Source organism: Bidens hawaiensis, unplaced genomic scaffold, assembly GCF_021521415.1.
Source record: "Bidens hawaiensis isolate Kalapana, Puna unplaced genomic scaffold, B.hawaiensis_p1.1 tig00040174_1, whole genome shotgun sequence".
Taxonomy (NCBI): domain Eukaryota; kingdom Viridiplantae; phylum Streptophyta; class Magnoliopsida; order Asterales; family Asteraceae; genus Bidens; species Bidens hawaiensis.
In genome coordinates, this window is record NW_027497096.1 from 105,735 (window position 1) to 125,222 (window position 19,488).

A 19,488-nucleotide genomic window follows, 5' to 3' on the forward strand; every position below is an offset into this window, starting at 1 on the left:
ATTAGATTAGAGAGATCTTCAAATGTAAAATAAGGGTAAGGACATAATAGGGATAACACATTTGTTGACTTTCTCTCTCCACATGCAAGGCACATGTCAAATACCCCCATCATTTTAAAACGCCCATAACTTTTTTATACGACATTTTTTTTTCAAAACAATTTTACCATAATAACGAGTATTTTTTTATCTTTTATATGAGTACCATATTGCTATATAAAAATAAAAAAAAATTCGTGGGTTTTTTTACAAAGTGTGTTTTTTTTTACCAAAATTGTGCTTTACAAAATTGTGTTATACAAGTGTGTTTTATTTTTTCATAGTGTTTTTTTATTGTGTTTTTTACATTGTGTAATTTAATTGTGTTTTTCATTGTCCTTTTGTCATTGTGTTTTTATTTTCATAGTGTTTATTCCATTGTGTTTTTTACATTGTGTCCTTTTCATTATGTTTTTCATAGTTTTATTTGCCGGCGAAATTTCCGAAGACTTTTCCGGCAAGGTGGTGGCGGTGGGTGGCGGTGGGCGGTGGTGGTTGTAGGAGATAAGTGAAAATTTTAAGTGGATTTTAATTAAATGGGTTTTTGAAATTAAATTAAGTGGGTTTTCAATATTAAGGGATTAGACAAAAATACCCTCCTTCCTAGCTTTCTTAGGATAATCAAACTTCTTATTTGATTTTTTCTCTTCTTTTCAATATTTAACAAATACATTTCGTTCTTGATTTTTGGATTTCACCAAGTATGTTGTGAAATATAGTCTAACAATGTATAGTAGTATAATATGTAACTATTCATTTTTATAAAAGTGTATAGATATAATATAAATAAGTTTAAAGAAAAGTGAATAAATTAATCATGTATTAATATAATATAGATTGAGTGTAAAAGGAAAGTGAATAATTATTGATATATGCCATATATTAGTTTTGGAGGGAAAAACTTGTGAGAATTAACCACAAACTGACACGTGTCTACAATTATTTTACTTTATTAGAATAGGTAGATACTTAGTTTACAAACACTTTTCAAGCTTCCACTTAATTATTGTATACAATGCATGTATATCAAATGAATGGCCCAATTTGAAAGAATCTTCCAATCTCCCACCTTATTATGCTTCTTGTGTTCAATGTATCACTTTATGGACATTAAAAATATTTTCTATATAAATACAAGATCAAAATAGGTTAACACAAACAAATCATACACACAACATGGCTTCCCATCTTAAAGGTGTGAAAAAAACAACAATGACATTGAACAATTTCTTGTTGAGCTACGAGAAAACAACACCAGAAGTTCTTACCATGCTAAGGAAAATTAGAGACGAGATTCAAGGGGAAATTGATTTCAACAAAAAATAAAAGACAATTGAGTCATTTTTCAAGAAACCTTCATAAATCATTCATGTAATATGCTATATATAAGGAATTATTAATTTATATTTTATATGGGGTCTAAAGAAATTATCAAAAATGTATGATCTTATATTTTATATCGGAACCGGTAAAAAATATTATCTTAGAGAGTTTATTAAATAATCGAGTATTAATTTATCGAGTTTATAGTGTATACGAAAAAAAAATGTAAATTTGTGTTGACCATTTTCTCAAATAAAGACAACTGAGAATTGACAAGAACCCATTGGGCTGGCTCACATGTTTTGTAAATGATGATCACATAAGCAGCCCAACCCGAACCAATTACATGCGTCCACCTCGTTCTTTTTATTTCCCTTCTTCATAAGTTTAGCCTTAGCCAAAAGAGGTTTTCGTTTCCCCGCGTTTTTGGCTACGTGCCGTGTTTTGCTAAGCGGGTAAGACACAACATGACATGATTAATACAAATTATAAAGTGTTGAACCTGAACACCACACGTTAAACCAAACATATCATTTACCTAAACCTCCACACGCCGTTTAACACAATTAGATATAATATGTGCAGTAACACAATTGCAAAAATGACAAATGACATGACAAGACATGCCCAATTAACACACTTAAATACAACATGTTCACTTACATGATATGACACAAACCGACCCGTTTACTTGGTTAGATATATATTGTATTACCATGAACAAAAAGTAAAATATAATATAATAAGAAAAAATGTATGCATGTATGGCTCGTGTAAACGGGCATACATAATTTAGGCAATCGCACCGAGTATCACCTAATTACAAACTCGTGGTTTTTTAAAACTAAGCATGTGCTCTATCCCGTACCTCGGTCTCAAATGCTTCGTGTTTCGAATATATTTAAGGAAATTTTGAAATAAAATAGTTCTTTGAAAATTTAATAAATAATTAGTGTTTGTTAGAAAAATATTTGGATATGTAATAATTAGCAATTTGATTTTTAAATTAACAAATGTACTAACAAAAGTGGTAGCTAAAGGGATGCAAATCAATCTGTAAAAAGCAGTTGCTAAATTCGGGTGCAAAATAAGTCTTGTTACCTCAAAATTTAGTCAGAAAATACTATCTGCGAGACGGCGCACTACTAGAAAATAGTCCTTTAATGACGCGCTATGCGCGTCATTAAAGGGGTAGATGACACGATATCACGTATCAAGGAAGGCCATGTCATAAAGTAAAAATGACACAAATCTGCGTGTCATCTTTTTATGACAAACATTTATGACAAGCATTATTGATATCTTTTTTTTTGACACGCGTTTGCGAGTCATGGTTTTAAGTATTATAAAAAAGAATTTTTTTTGACAGATTTGTAATTTCAACATTAAATAATGACAATTAACGTCTCATAATAAAACTAAAATTCATATATAGCAAAATAATCCATTTCAACATACTAATTAACAAACATTCAAAAGTCGACCATTATTCACGATATTTCAAAGTTTAACATTTCATTAACATCGATACGAACATTCACCTGTAAATAAATGATGCCACAAAAGTCGACCATTCTTCACGAATTCCATCAATTTCAGCATCTGTGTATTCATTATTCCCTCCCCCAACCTGAGAAAAAATTTAGATTAGTTAAACCCAAAGTTCAAATGATTTGTCAAAACAATGATGCCACAAAAATTTAGATTAGTTAAACCTAAAGCAACTTGATAACCTGATCTGGCATATACAATACGACAATTGTACAAGATCAATAGTATAAGTGAATTGAGTCTAATTACAGCAGAAATACTAACTTTTATTAATCACATAACATAATAACTTCATACCTAAGTTCCTAACTGGTTATGGAGACTTATTTATTTAGGATTAGGGAAAAAAGTTCCTAACTAAATGTCACATTTTGAGCAACATTAATCATCAGCTTGACTATAAAAAGTCAACCTTAACACTATAACTTAAACCTACTGTCATAAATTTACTGAACTGATACAATAATGAAAATATAAAAAGCTGCTATACTTACATTGTCATTGACCAGTATTTCAATTCCTTCATCAACTATCTCTTTCATGAACTTTAACATAAAGTAGCCACATTCAGTGCTTCCCAGCTGACATGGACACTACATAAATATATAACAAATAGTCATCATAACGTAGATTCATATAATGAGGTTAAAACTACTATTTCAATAAGGAATTAAATGCTCACCCTAGCATTGACCCAATTGAGTTTTACCCTCGATCCACTTTGTGTATCGTACAAGTTCATTGCACTACAAAAATGTTAAGAAATATATCAAATACTAACACATAATGTTTCCATAATTTGTATAACTTACCCATCGATAATTTGCTGCAACTGCAAATTAACAGTTCTCGGCCTTAGAGAATCAAGGTAATAGCAAGTCATTGTTTTCATGTGTAGTGCGCCCAGCACCCAATGATTTCTAAAAAAAACAAAAACCAAATTTAGTCAAACAAATAATAAAACTAGTAAAACTTGGATTTCGATTTGTATGGTTTTGATAATTAGACCCGGGATTGTATGGAATCAAGATGATGTCATTGTCCTTTCGGTTAAGCAATCGATTTGCAATGCTTCGACTTGAATCATCAATATTTTTGAACTTTGATTTACGTTCATGTGGCGAGGCTGTAGTCAGGCTCACAAAACAAATTCCATGATTTCTTTTTGACCCATTGTTGATTTGCTCAAACAAGTGCCTGATAAGATACAAAAACTAAACTGAGTGAATAAATTGTGTTTTACGAACAATTATTTAAAATAAAATTTAAGCACTTACATCATATAAGTTATAATGACAAAACCGCTAATCTCCTGCAATGTAAAAACTCTTTCAAAATCATCCGCAGATAGGCATACGCGACTCTCGTACCCAAAGATCATCTTCACACCGCAATTTTATATACTCAACCTTTGAAAATTTTGCATCAGCCATCATTGCAATCATTTTCAAAACACCACTTTTCTCAATTCTTATCCTCGTATTCCTCCGTGCTCTCGTCATCTTTTTTTGCATGATCACCTTTTCATTCTCCTTTTCTTTTCCTTTCTCTTTTTTATTTTCTTTATCTTTGCATGATCACCTTTTCAAAACGCATCTAGCATCATGGATTATATGTAGATTGTGTGGTCGTGCATCTTTTGATTTCACAATAAATAAAACAAAAGGATCAAATGAAAACCGTAATTTTATTAACTTTTGACTTTACCATGTTAATGTATAATGCATACACAGTGAATGCATATACATTAAAAGACACCAAAAGTTACACAGATTCAAATTTAAAGCTCTAAAGCACACATAATTGATAATAATATACCTGCTTTGACTGACATTGTAAACCTGGCCTTTGATGGCCACAAGAAGAGGCTTTTGAGGATCGCTGCCATCATATGCTTTCAGCTTCTCCACAGAAAATATATTCAAATTCAAATAAAAACAATGCAAAATACTTATAACTTACGCCCTGCTTGCGGTGCGCACATATAATGTATATATGTGTGAACCCTTGGGTGGGCAAAAGTAAAATTGCACTAATTTTGACGTTATTTTACTAATCACGTGAAAATACGTTAAAAGTGGCGGAAGGTTAATCAGGCATCATGTGGTGGCATTGATAGCCGAAAGACAAGGGCACATGCACCAATCAGCCGGTGTCCCGATGATTGAGTGTTATGTGTCTTATGTCCAAGGCTAGATTCAAAACTACTATCGAGCCGGGGGTCTCACCGGAAGCAGCCTCTCTATCCCTATGGGATAGAGGTAAGGCTGTCTACATCTTACCCTCCTCAGACCCTACCATAGCATTGCTATTGGTGGGATATACTGAGTACGATGATGATGATGATGATGATGATGATGCAAGATACTTATAACTTCATCTGAACAAATATTATTAATTGTTAAACAATTGTTTCAAGTTATGTTTATATGATTTTTCATAAGTTGATATGACTTCACTACTAACGCTATAAACGAACAGAGCCAAGCTAGGTCGGGCCCGGCTCGGAATCCGACACAGCTCGTTATGTTGAACTCGAGCGAGCTCGTTTACTTGTGAACTTTTTTATACATTGATATAAAAAAAACAAAAAATAAGATTTTTAACATACATATGATGCAGAATTAATAAACTACATATTTTATAATTCAAGTTCAATCCATATGTGTTAAAACAGTAAATAAAACAACATTTTTGTCTAAATTAACACTTCATTTACATATATGAACTTAAGCCAACGAATCAACCTATCAAGCAAACCACGAGCCGAGCTGAACCGACCTTGGCTCGGACTCGGCTCGTTTTTAGACCAACCCAACCTAAGCTCTAACTCGGCTCGTTTTCAGATCGAATCAACCCTGGCTCGAGCTCGACTCTCGTTTACAGACCGAGCCAATCTTAGCTCGAGCTCGACTCGTTTTCAATTATATATGTTTACTAAGTTTCACTTGGGTTACAATATATAATGCAGCCTCAAAGAATAGATACAAACTAACTCTTAACAAACTCGTAACAATATATACAATAAAAAACAGAAATGCCCCTGCACACACACTACACGTTGTTCGTTCGTTAAGCTTTTATTAGACAAGCAAACGGTTCATGAACTTGCTTGTGAAACAGTTCACGAACACAAACGAATTAACACAATTGAACACGGAAAATGTTTTATTAAATTTGGCTAACCGGAAATCGTCACCGTCAACGTATCGGTCCAGTTGCCAAGGTTGTGTTAGTGTTTTTTTAACATTCAAAAGTCACTAAAAAGTATAAAAAACCTTTAATGGACAAACATAAACAAACAAACATTAACGAACATAAACGAACACATTATCAAACGTTCACGAACACAGTTGAATGAACATGGCCTCTGTTCGGGTTCGTTAATCGAACAAAATTCCTTGTATATGTTTGTTCATTTATTATACAAACGAATAGACAAAAACGTACACCCGGTTCGGTTTAGGTCCGTTTCATGCTAAAACCGAAACTTTTTGTATTTTTCGAAACCTTTCGGTTTCGTTTCAATTTTGCCATTTGAGCTTGAAAATCTTGGGCCGAAATAATGAACTTGTGCCTAAATCATTCAGCCAATTTAATAACTAGTTAATTATCATTCACTTACATATTTATGAAATTCCTATAAATCACTTACAATAAAAAATTAAAAACTATAAATTCAGTTCGGTTCGCCTTTTGTTACATGCAAAACCAAACCAAACCAAACCAAACCGTAAGTTCCGTTTTTTACCAAAAAAAACATAAAACCAAACTGTCGATTTTGTGGTTCGTTTTCAATTATAGTGTGCATTTGACGCGGTTTCCAAAACCCAAAAAAACCCGAAAACCGGACCGAATATAAACACCTGTTAGATCATCAATATGTTACATTGATGGTGATGAAGGGATCTTAAGATATAAAGGCTACCCTTTCTGTATTCCATCCTGATGCAAACCTTGCTTTTAGAGTAAGTAATTTCACTTTTAAACATTATTAACTCGATATGCCAATTTACATATTTTTCTTTATACGTTGAATATATTCTCAAGTTTTACTTGTTAAAATTAGGGTCAAGATCTATACAAGTCCGAAACCGAAATTTATTACACGGATCTGATCTCGGTTATGGATTTTAACTATTTTTCGGTTTCGGGTCGGGTCGATTAACACTCGGTTCGGTCCGGTCTTATCAGTTTGCTCACCCCTATTAGAAACATTAGAATGAACATGTCTTCATATTTAACCTAACAATTCTGCGTTTAACCAGAATTTATGCACCAGTTTAAGTTTAACATTGAAGGCGGAAATTGATCTGAAACAACCCAGTTAACAACAAATTCAATTCAAAAAACCACACCTTAACTATTTATGAGTTAATTAAGTACATAGGAAATAAGCATGATTATTGTGAAGGTAAAACAGGTTCACTATTCAGATTATTATAATAAAGAGGATGTACACTAAACACCTATATAATACCACAACAAGAGATTAAGCAGCTTAAACCTAACCAATTTATGCATCAGCAGATCCGTAAAGCCACTTTATGACCCAATTTAACACAAAAAGTAAGAGATTATACCGTAAACAATGAGTAATTAGAGCCATAATCGTGAATTAGACGCAACAAATCCTCAAATCCAGAGCTGTAATTGTAAAGCCAGAGCCGTAAAGTGAGAGATAGATGATGAGAAATTGTAAAGTGAGTGATCGATGATGAGAGATATAGAATTAGGTTACTGCCATGAGAGATCGATGATGAGAGATATGGAATTAGTTACTATCATGAGAGATAGATGATGAGAAATTGTAAAGTGAGATTGAGCCCTATAAATGAGAGGTGGATGAGATAAAAGAGGGGTTTCGTACTTTGTTTTTTTAACCAAAATAAATAAGTGACACACTCAAAATGTAGTCCGTGTTTTTTCTTAAAAAGAAAATATTTTATGACACTAAAACATTGACAAACAAATGTGTCTTTGTTTCTTCGAATCTCTATAAAAAATGACAATATTTAGTGACATGCGGTTTTTACACGTTATAAAATTACCATGTATCATGATTGGCGTGTCATTAAATGTATATTTTCTACTAGTGGCGACCAGAGTTATAGTGCATGTACCTAGTTTTCTAGTGGTGGCAAAATGTTGTATTTAGTTCATTTTATGAGGGATATTACGGGAGAAGATATTTGTTTCCCTACAAGATACATTTTGCTACAAACACAAAACACAAACACCAACCAACTTCTTATTTAGTTTTAAAAAATATAATATAAAACTCTAATAAGATATGATAGATATGTTTAAAGGAACCGTGTTAAACAAAACTTCAATTAATTCTTTCTTTTTCTAATTTTTGGTTCCCAGATTTAAAAATTCTCAGGTGTTTTCTTTCAGTTTATTAATGTATTTTACGTATTATTATAATTTGTTTGTACAAAAGGAATTATATTGTTTCATACAAGTTTTATAAAGAAACAAAAGTTTTTTTTTCTCCTAAAAACCACATGTTGCAATGAACATATAAAACTCCCCTGAGATATGATAGATATGTTTGACAATAAAATTCTTCGCAAACCCTATATTTTTCGTTAAGAAATACATATGCGACACTAGTGAGCTAAAATTCTTTAACCTTAATCGAACCGACACCCTTATTGAAAATCTTCTTCAGTTCTATGATAAGCATTGATTTGTTTTACTATGGAGTAACAATAAATTTTAGAATATCAAAACAACATGTGTCTTTATGAACTGAAAACATATCTAATCCACCATTCAAAATCCTAGTTTCTAGTCCTACACCCTTTATGTGAAAAACAACCCAACCATGAATGTAGTAGTCCTACACCTTTTGTTGTTTAGCAGTAAAACTGATGGTTCTTTGTTATCTCATTTATTAATTTTGTTTTCATTCACACATGTGGGATCTCGGAGACTATCCATAAAAATTATAACATCCGTACAAGTCGTCAAGTCTTCTCAATATTAGTTTTCTTCTTTTTAAACGGCCAAATTTAATTAACAAGAGGACTACTAAGTTACTAGTCATCGAAAGATACACCGAGATTACCTTCAGTTACATCATAAAACACCATACTACAACTATATTATTAAAAATGAGAAAGAACAAAACTTCTCCCAACCCAACCCAACCCAACCCAATCATTTTACCCTATTTTTTTTACCCGTGAGGACAAGAGTCGTCTTATGTCCTCTTTGATTCTGTTAATCGACACCATGAGCCACTGAAAATAGTCACATTTCTCAATTTATGTTTTTATATATTTTTTTACATTAATATATATCTTTATCTATAATTTATAAAATTCTTTTTGGGAGCCCACTTTTCAAATCTGAATAATGGAATTTAAATTTTGTTGACCTTATTTAACGATTTGACAATGGATAAGTAAACATTAATTATTAGGCTTTTTTTGTCATGTTTTAGATGTTTTTTTCTAATAAACACTTGTATGTTTTTTTTTATCATTTGTACGTTGCGGTTAGATTTGGAAATAGTGACAGGTGATGAGTACGGATGAAAATTTAAATGTGGCCTCCGTCACCCACATGTATTTATGTTACTGCTTGCGTGCCTGCGCGATGCGGCGAGGTATGCATGCAAACATTGTTAAACTTTTAGCGGGTGAATCAAGAACACGAACATGAGGATTTGATCAATACACGATCGACTCTTTTATTAAGAAAACGACTAACGAGAAAAACTTAATAATTTTTTTAACTAACACATTGAACCTAGGGTATATATAAACCCATGGTTCCTAATCCTATACTAACTCAAATACACAATTTGAAAAAAATATAGTTAGGATTAAAGATAAGACTAACTTATCTATAATAATAAACTTATTATTATTATATTAAATATTCTTCGAGATATTAGGAGACTTCAATTTGATTTGGTGTTGTACACGTTTAACACTCTCTCTCAACACCAAACTTCTTCTAACCGTGACACACACGAAGCACCTCGACTCGAAAACAACCCGCGACTCAACATAATAGGTCACGTCTTCCGACATCGGCTCAAATGTTGAATTCCAACACTCCCTCTAGATTCATACTTTTTCCTCCAAGGTCTTTCACGGTCCTTCGCATTTCTATCGCTTTTTCTTTCTCAACTCCTTGGTAAAATACCAGCCCAACAGATAGGCCTTGATCATTTTTGACGCTCTTCTATGAACACACAGTTCATACACGTTGATTCAGCCCCGATATTACCTAATGACCTCATAAAATGGTCCTACTTGGCAGCCCAAAACTGCTACTATTTGGTACCACTTAACCACCAATTTCAGCCCCCATGTGGTATCCAAACACCTCGAATTGTTGCAGCTCCGAACGTGATGATCTAGTCCCGAAACCAGACCCGAACATATAATGTTGCTGTCCCGTTTGGACAGCCCAATAATGTTATCAATCGGGACTTTTGGGTGATCAATCCAGCCCACTTAACTACCCGACACACGGAGATTTAATCATCCCGACACACAGGGATCTTACCATCCCGACACACGGTGATAGCATGTTGAGTCAAACAATTGACCTAAGGGGGAGATTGTTGAGTCAAAGATCTGACCAGAATGAAGTATATGGAAGATTGGAATCTTCTTAACCTCCTCAGAATTCGCTAAGTATGGATCTGGGCACACCTTAGACATCCGAGCAAGGTTTTACTTAGCCGGGTATGATATTTTGTCTATCGGGCAAGGTTTACTTCAAGTAGTCTTTTTTAGTGGTTATCCGAGCAAGGTTTGCAAATTAGTGTATTGCCGAGCAAGGTTCACTAGTTTATGTAAATCCGGGCAAGGTTCACTTTATCAAGCAAGTCTGCTCTTCAGAGCCAAATATATTACTCTTCCGAGTAAGGTTTGGTCAACCAAGTCCAAGAAGCCAAGTGATTGGAAGACCGGGCAAGGTATTCATTAATAAGTATGGTCCAAGTATGCTTGATGATCTAAAGGAATATCTCTAAGTAATATTGGGCAAGGTTCAGCTCAAGCAAGGAACAGTACTCCCGAGTACACTTTGCTAATAAGTTATTTTATAGCAAAGAGCTGAAATGGATCATTAAAGAACAAGGTTGCTTGTAAGGATTTGTCGGGCAAAATTTGACAAAACCAAGAAGACTGAAGTCTACCCGGTGAGTATTTTACTTGGTAAAATACTCTTCAAGTAAAGTCTACCCGGAAACTGATTTCGAGCACACTTCTATGTTACCAAGTCCAAAGGATGGCAGAGTACAAAGCGTACTCGGAGAATGAAGAATGTTGTAAAGCCTACCCGGAAGACTTGTTTTACACTTAGTTTATTTTGAATATGTAATTTGGATATATACGTTGTATTTAGGGTTTCTAGAAGGAATGACAGCTGTCATAGGATGGCAGGCCTATAAATAGAATGTTTTAGGGCACGCCGCCTAAGACACACGAAAAAGGATAAAAAGACACGAAAAAGGATAGACAGACACATTTATTGAAATAGAATATATCGTGTGACGGCTGTCCTAGGATTCCTAAAACCCTAAATCGATTATCCACTTTGTATGATGAAAATTATATAGATGGAAATCTTTTGAGTGAATCCTGTGTGTGTCTTCTACCTTTGATTATTCATTGCAACCGTATGTTTGTTATTGATTCCGCCTTTAACAAACGGATATCTTTCTAAATATAGCAACCCGTCATTAACTCTCTTGTCGGCACATTAATCTGTGTGAGTTATGACATGATTAAGTAAGATCCAGCTGAAATCGAGGGACCTGACAAGTGGTATCAGAGCTTGTTACTGCTATTTTGGAAAGATTGTTGCTGATTGAAGATTTGAAGAAGAATGACGTAAGCAAACCACTGTTCGATTGATTTGTGATGTCAGCAGCCCTGTTTTTCATTATTCGTCCAGATCTACAATCTACCGGTGTTTTCTCTTCCTTATTTCAATTAAAGTTCTAATCTTTATATCTAAATCTTGTTCTAATCACATCAGACACATCAGATCTGAGCATTATGTTTTCAGATCTGATTATTTTGAAACTCTGTGTTTACAAAGAAACTGATTTTTGATTTCTTAAAATGTCTGGATATGAGGAACAAGAGGTGTCTACTAACAAGATACCAAGGTTGTATGGACAGGAAAACTTTATCAAATGGAAAGTACTCTTTGAAGCAACCGTATGCTACAATGACATTGATATGTGGAACTCCATCAAGAATGGTCCACAAGCTGCTGTTGAAGAAGGTGCAAATGCAGCTGCAACTGCTGCAGTAAGAGAAAGAATGAGAAATGTGGATGACAAAGCCTTAGCTATGATTAAGCTAGGTTTGTCTTGGGAGATTTTGACCAAGGTGGCACATTACACAACTGCCAAGCAAATGTATGATGCCATCCTTGAGATGTATGAAGGGAATACTGAACTAAAGAACATAAAGAAGCAAAGATTGAAGCAACAGTTGGAAAGGTTCAAGTATAAGGAAGGAGAGAGGTTGAAATCAATACTAGAACGTTTTCTAAGTATTGTGAATGAGTTGAGGACAACTGATTATGTAATGACTGACTTTGATCTAAATACAAAGTTACTCAACTCAATGCCAAAAGAATGGTATACTGTTTGCAAGTTCATCCTTCAGAAGCATAATTTCAATGAATTGAAATTGGATGATGTAGTATGCTTTCTTCAGGCTGCAGAACTTAAAATGATAGAGAATGAGATGATTAAGGAAGATAGACCCTGCTTCAATGTTTCAATTGCATTGATTGCACCCATGGGAAATCTGTCTACCAAGAATCAACAGCAAATTCCCATTATTGAAGAACCATCTGAACATAATGTTGTTACTCCAAAATCTTTCATTGGAGGTAGCACAAGTAATCAAGGAAATCAGCAGAGGTTCAATGTGCAACTGATTGATGATACTGAAACTGCCTCAATGGCAAGTGGGAATGTGCATCACTCTAGTGGTGTAAATGGTCAAAACAATGAAACAAATGCATTGTTTTCTATGTTTACTGAGTCATATAATGCATTTTTTGCAAAGAACCTAATTTACACAAGTGTGGTACAAGATGATTTAGAGAAAATTGATGCAGATGACTTGGAGGACATGGATTTGAAGTGGCAAGCTGCAATGTTAGCCTTGAGAAGTAAGAGGTTGTATAACAGAACTGGTAGGTCTCTGGTTTCTGGTCCTAAATAAGGATTGGATTTGACAAGTCAAAAGCAATCTGCTACAATTGTCAGCAACCTGGTCATTTTGCAAGAGAATGCAATCAACCAAGAAACTTTCAAATGAATCAATACCAGAATCAACAACCAGGAGGTCAGCAGCAATATCAACAAAATCAACCAAGAGGTCAGCAGCATTACCAACAAAATCAGCTAAGATTCAACAACAACAACAATCAAATGAACAACTTCACCAACAACAACTTCAATCCCAATAACAATTACAACCTCAACTTCAACAACTTTCAGTCTCAAATGAATAATCAACAACAAAATATGCAACAGACTCAAGGTTTTCAAATGAATAACAATCAAAACCTTCAAGTAGCTCAAAATGTTCCAAACAACACTATTCCAGCAAATCAAAATCAGATCAGAAATCAAGGAAATGTGGCAGTGACTACACATCATGAAGGAAATTTTGATTGGAGCAATCATGAAGAGGACATTGCAGATGATATCAAGAAAGCAAATGTGGTATTCATAGCCATAATTGAGAAAGAAAAAGGATCATCATCTCAGGGTCACTCTGCTCCTACTGTTGATTTAAATGAACTTATCATTGAATTGAGAACAAAAGTAGGCAAGCTGGAAAGTGAGTGTTTTAGAAAACAAAGTATCATCAATGGGTATGAGGCAAGTGAGATGATCAGTGAAGAAAAGATTAAAAGCCTTGAAGATGATTGCATGATCAATTACAGAACTCAAACCAGATACATCACTGAGATTGATGGATTAAAGAAGATGTTGGTTGAAGAAAAGGTGCAAAACACAAGACTGAAGGTTGAAACTGAATTTCTGAAGAATTTGGTCTCAACGGGCAACATATGTGGTATACTGAACCAGGTGAAGGACCAAGACAAATACAAAGCAGTTCCACCTCCATTCAACAACAACTTCATGCCAAAAGTTGACAAAGAGAAAAGAGATGCATACTTGCAACAATTCAGAGATGTCTTTCAAGACAAGGAAGAATTTGTTGATTTGTACAAAAAGGTAGAAGTGAATGAAAAAGGAGAGTTTGTGATTAAGAAAGAAGTAAAAGAGGATAAGTCAATTGGAGTTCAAGTCTCTGAGGATGACTTTGATTCAGTTGAATTGGATCAAGATGACTTGAGTGATTTGAGTGATCAAATTACTGAAGAGGAAATCAAAGCTGCTGAAAGAGGAAGAAAATATAAGAAACCGGAATCTGTTGATAAACTTCCAAAGTATTCACCAGTCCCACCAAGATTGAAGAAACAGAATGATAAAATGAAAAGAGAACATGTTTCTTTTGACATTTGTGAAAGGAGGAAGATAAACTACAATGCAGTCAGACCACCAAGCAAGGCTGTATTGGGTAGGATAAAGCAGAACAACCAAAGGAAGATGGTGACTGAAAAGGTTGATATAGAAAATTTTATCCCAGTTTATCCAATCTTTTCTAGTCATGAGGTGTTGGATGTTGGAGAAGTGGAAACTATGAAAGAGTATGAGAAAAGACAGTCAAGGGTTAGAGAAAGCAGTGATGAAGTACCTATGATTATTGAAAAAGTTGTCTTTGTCAAAAGCAAACTTGAAAGACAAGACATTAAGATTGAGGAGTTTGTGCCATTCTCAATTAACTTTGATCGCTTAAAGAATCAGAAGACTCTAGGAGTGAAGCCAAGTGAAAGATTCAAGAAACCAAAAGAACATGAAATATTCAAAGGCAAGGTTTGGTGCAAAAGGTGTGATGAATATGGTCACCACACAGACTCATGCAATGAGAGATTGAAATTTCAACCATTTCATGTCCCAGATGGAACAAAATATGGCCAAGACTTTGTCCTGTACAAACAGAAGTATGATGTATATCTGGGAAAAGGAAAGGTGTGTGGAAATGAAACCATGAACAGAGAAGAAAAGAAATCTGCAAAGGAGACAAGGATTGAGAAGAAAGCTGAAGTAACAACAAAGAAGCAAGTAGCTGAATTAGCAAGAATAAGTAAATCTCCTAAGAAGCATGAGAAATTGACCAAAAAGAACTATCAGCCTTTGAGAATAAAACAAGATACTCAATCAGTCAAATCTGATAGTTCTCAAGGATCATCAAGTAGTGAGAAGACAAGAAGAAAAGGTGCATATTCTAGAAAGAAACCAACAGAACTCACTGGTGATGAGAAGTTTCTACTAAAGCATGGATATGAACCACATGGTTTCCTTTGGAAACCTAAGACTGAGAATAAGGTTGAGCAAGTTGCTGATGTGAGAGACTACTCTGAGAAGAAGGACTATGTGATAAAGGAGTATGCCACTGACTCAGCTGAATACCAGTGTCCAACCTCACTTGTTAAAACTCCAAGAGAGTGTGGTTATGAAACTGATAATTCAGACAACTTAGAATTGACTCATGAGGATCCTAAACCAACAACACTCACTTCCCAAACTATGTCTGAAACTGAATCTGATGAGCTGCAAGTTGATAAGGCTTGCACTTCATCACTCAACTAATCAAACTTTCTTTGTATGTGCAGGAACACTCCACTCCTCTAAATGTCATATGGTATATGGATAGTGGTTGTTCTAGGCACATGACTTGTGACAAGAGATCTCTTGTCAATTATGAAGAAAAGTATGAAGGTCCAGTAGCTTTTGGGAGTGATGAGAATGGTGGAAAGATTGTTGGAAAAGGAATCTTAACAAATGGGAAAGTCTCATTTGATAATGTATTTCATGTTGAAGGTCTTCAGTACAATCTGCTGAGTATATCACAAATGTGTGATAAAGGTTACAAAGTCAGTTTTGATGATTCACACTGTTTCATTTTAAAACCTGAGTTTGTAATTCCACCTGAAATGATTATTATGATGGCACCAATAAATGGTAACTTGTATGAATTGAATATGAAAGAAGCTATTTCAAGAGGAGGTGCATGTTTTGTTTCCAAAGCCACTGAAAATGAGTCAAAATTGTGGCATAGGAAACTGTGTCATGTGAACTTGAAGAACATGAATAGACTTGTCAAATGTGAGCATGTCATAGGCTTACCTACAAGAGAATTCAAGTTGGAAAATCATTGTGATTCATGTTAAAAGGGAAAACAACACAAATCTACTCATAAGTCAAAACTCATCAATTCAATTGATCAAGTACTTGAATTACTTCACATGGATCTCTTTGGTCCTGTGAGTGTACCAAGTATTGGGAAGAAAAGATATTGTCTGGTGATCATTGATGACTATTCAAGATACACTTGGGTTTATTTCCTAAGTACCAAGGATGAGACTGCAGAGTTGATTAAAGGTTGTGTAACAATGATTGAGAACAAGTTGAATAAGACAGTCAAGATGATGAAAAGTGACAATGGCACTGAGTTCAAGAATGGAGTTATGCAAGAATTCTGTGAAGCAAAAGGAATACAACAACAATTTTCAGCTCCTAGAACTCCTGAGCAAAATGGTGTAGCAGAAAGAAGAAACAGAACACTTATTGAAGCTGCAAGAACCATGTTAGCAGATGCTAATCTGCATGTCACTTTTTGGGCTGAAGCCATAAATACATCCTGCTATGTTCAGAACAGGGTACTTGTGAACAAAAGGCATAACAAAACTCCTTATGAAATATTTCACAACAGAAAGCCTTACATCAAGTTTTTCAAGCCCTTTGGATGCAAATGTTTTCTTTTGAATACAAGGGACTATTTGAACAAGTTTCAAACAAAATCCCTAGATTGCTTCTTTGTTGGATACTCTACACACTCAAAAGCCTATAGAGTTTATGTGAAAGATCACTTGAGTGTTATAGAATCATCTGACATCATCTTTAATGAGAATCAATTCAATACAGTTGATGATGCAGCATGGCTGTTTGACCATGAGAAGTTAATAAGGTCTTTCAAGATTTATCCTGAAGACTTTGATGACTCATTATACAAGACCAGTGTAATTGAAGAAAAGAAGAAGAAAACATTGGACTTGGAAGAATTATGGAAGAAGGTTGCTAGAAAAGAGAAGGAGTATACTTTTGTGAAGAATTCCTCATGTGATATTGGTGAACCTGATTAAGAAAACAATCACAATGTTGAACATGATCATACTGAGAACAATCAAGACAATCAAGATGCACAAAATGATCAAGTTCAGAATGAGAGTGACACAAGTAACCAAGCAAGTGGAGAAGAAGCTGCATCTACATCAAGATTTCAAGATCTATTTCAAAGATTGAACTTAGAAAACAATGGTGCATCTACTTCAGGACAACATAATGATGAAGCACCAGAATTTCATGATGCAGAAGCTGATTTGATCATTGAAGAACCAGAGCTCAATGAAACAAATCTTAACTCAAATTTGTCTACAGATATGATTGTACAAACTCCTTATGTGGAAAAGAATCATCTTTCTGAAAACATCATTGGTGATTTGCATGAAAGAGTTACAAGAAGTCATTTCGAAATTGCAAACATCTGTCTTTACTCTTGTTTTCTGTCCCAAATAGAACCAAAGAACATAGCACAAGCATTAAAAGACAATAGTTGGGTGGAAGCAATGCAAGAGGAATTGGCACAATTTAGAGACCTGCATGTGTGGGATCTTGTTGATAAGCCATTTGACAGATATGCAATTGAAACCAAATGGGTTTTTAGAAACAAAAGGGATGAAAGGGGTTTGGTGATTAAGAATAAAGCTAGACTTGTAGCACTGGGATGTCTTCAAGAAGAAGGAATAGACTTTGAGGAAGTATTTGCACCTGTTGCAAGACTTGAAGCTATCGGGATTTTTCTTGCATATGCTGCCTCAAAGAACATTAGAGTGTTCCAGCTTGATGTTAAGTCTGCATTTCTAAATGGAAAGATTGATGAAGAGGTGTATGTTGCTCAACCTCCAGGTTTTGAGGATCCAATGTATCCAAACAGGGTGTATAAGTTAAACAAATCCCTTTATGGATTGCATCAGGCTCCTAGAGCATGGTATGATGAGCTGTCAAATCATCTTCTTGAAAATGGTTTCAAAAGAGGAGCCATTGACAAGACACTCTTCTACAAAAGAAAGGGATCAGACTTGCTTCTGTTACAAGTGTATGTGGATGACATCATCTTTGGTTCTACAAATGAACAAATGTGTATGGAGTTTGAAGGGGTAATGAAGTCCAAATACAGCATGAGTTCTATGGGAGAAATGAACTTCTTTCTAGGATTGCAAGTTCAACAGAAGGCTGAGGGGATTTTCATTCATCAAAACAAATATGTGCAGGACATCTTGAACAAGTTCAACTGTCAAGAGTACAAGACTGCTTCAACTCCAATGGACACCAAAGAAAAGATGATTGCAGATGAAAAGGGGGAGCCTATAGATGAACATGAATATAGAGCCAAAATTGGATCTCTGATGTATCTGACTGCAACAAGACCAGATATCATGTTTGCTGTATGTGTGTGTGCAAGATTCCAATCAAATCCAAAAGTCTCCCATATGAATGCTGTTAAAAGAATATTCAGATATTTGAAGGGAAGACCAGACCTAGGGATTTGGTATCCAAAGAATCAATCATTTGATCTGATTGCATATACAGACAGTGATTATGATGGCTGCAACATGAGCAGAAAGTCAACCTCAGGAGGATGTCAATTTTTGGGTGGAAGGCTAGTGTCATGGCAATGCAAAAATCGGACTACAGTCTTAATCTCTACTGCAGAAGCTGAATATGTTGTTGCATCTGTCTGCTTTGCACAAGTTCTATGGATTCAAAATCAGATTCTGGACCATGGTTTGAATTTCTTGAACACTCCTATTCTTATTGACAATACTGCTGCATATTTTACTGTTAAGAATCCAGTTCAACATTCCAAAACTAAGCACATTGAAATCAGACATCATTTCATCAGAGACTGCAGTGAAAAAGGTTTGATTGAAATGCAAAGAGTTGATACAAGTGACAATTTGGCTGACCTTTTCACCAAACCACTTGAAAGAACCAGGTTCAACTTTCTTCTTAAAGCCCTGGGAATGATCAACTCTGATGAAATCTGATTAAGGATGTGTGCCTGGTTGTGTGTCTCTATGTGATAACTGATTATTTTGTTAGAGATTACACATATTGAATGTTTAGTGAATATGCTTGATTATGTTACTTAAGTATGATATTTGAATATGCTACTGAATATGTTAACTGTTATGTGATTTAACTGTGTATGAATGCAAAATTTGACATGTTTGATCTGATTGATTGGTTTGCATGATTATCAGTTGATGTGCATTTGTGATGTCAGGATAAGAGTTCTTGTTATGAATTACTTGTTGATGTAAACTTATCTGATATCATTGCTTAATTGCTTGAATATGTGCTTTATCTGATCTTCTGAT

The 19,488-nt window shown here is 34.6% G+C and overlaps 1 protein-coding gene across 1 annotated transcript; it reads right to left on the minus strand.

Moving 5' to 3' along the window:
• Window positions 1–2,615: 2,615 nt before the first annotated feature.
• LOC143591934 (uncharacterized) lies at window positions 2,616–7,685 on the minus strand. The gene is made up of 6 exons (XM_077071989.1): window positions 7,497–7,685; window positions 3,922–4,110; window positions 3,726–3,833; window positions 3,596–3,659; window positions 3,408–3,506; window positions 2,616–2,992 (listed from the first exon to the last, which is right to left on the minus strand). Exons 1-6 carry the CDS (start codon window positions 7,520–7,522, stop codon window positions 2,900–2,902), a joined length of 579 nt encoding a protein of 192 aa, XP_076928104.1. The 5' UTR covers window positions 7,523–7,685; the 3' UTR covers window positions 2,616–2,899.
• Between the last annotated feature and the right edge of the window lie 11,803 nt (window positions 7,686–19,488).

Excerpts from the sequence above, each read along its gene's own strand:
- LOC143591934 (XM_077071989.1), bottom strand. The coding sequence starts at position 7,522 with ATGGCTCTAATTACTCATTGTTTACG. Across the intron at positions 3,834-3,921 it reads TTGATTCCATACAATCCCGG|AAATCATTGGGTGCTGGGCG; the intron begins GTCTAATTATCA and ends TGTTTTTTTTAG. Across the intron at positions 2,993-3,407 it reads AAATACTGGTCAATGACAAT|GTTGGGGGAGGGAATAATGA; the intron begins GTAAGTATAGCA and ends ATTTTTTCTCAG.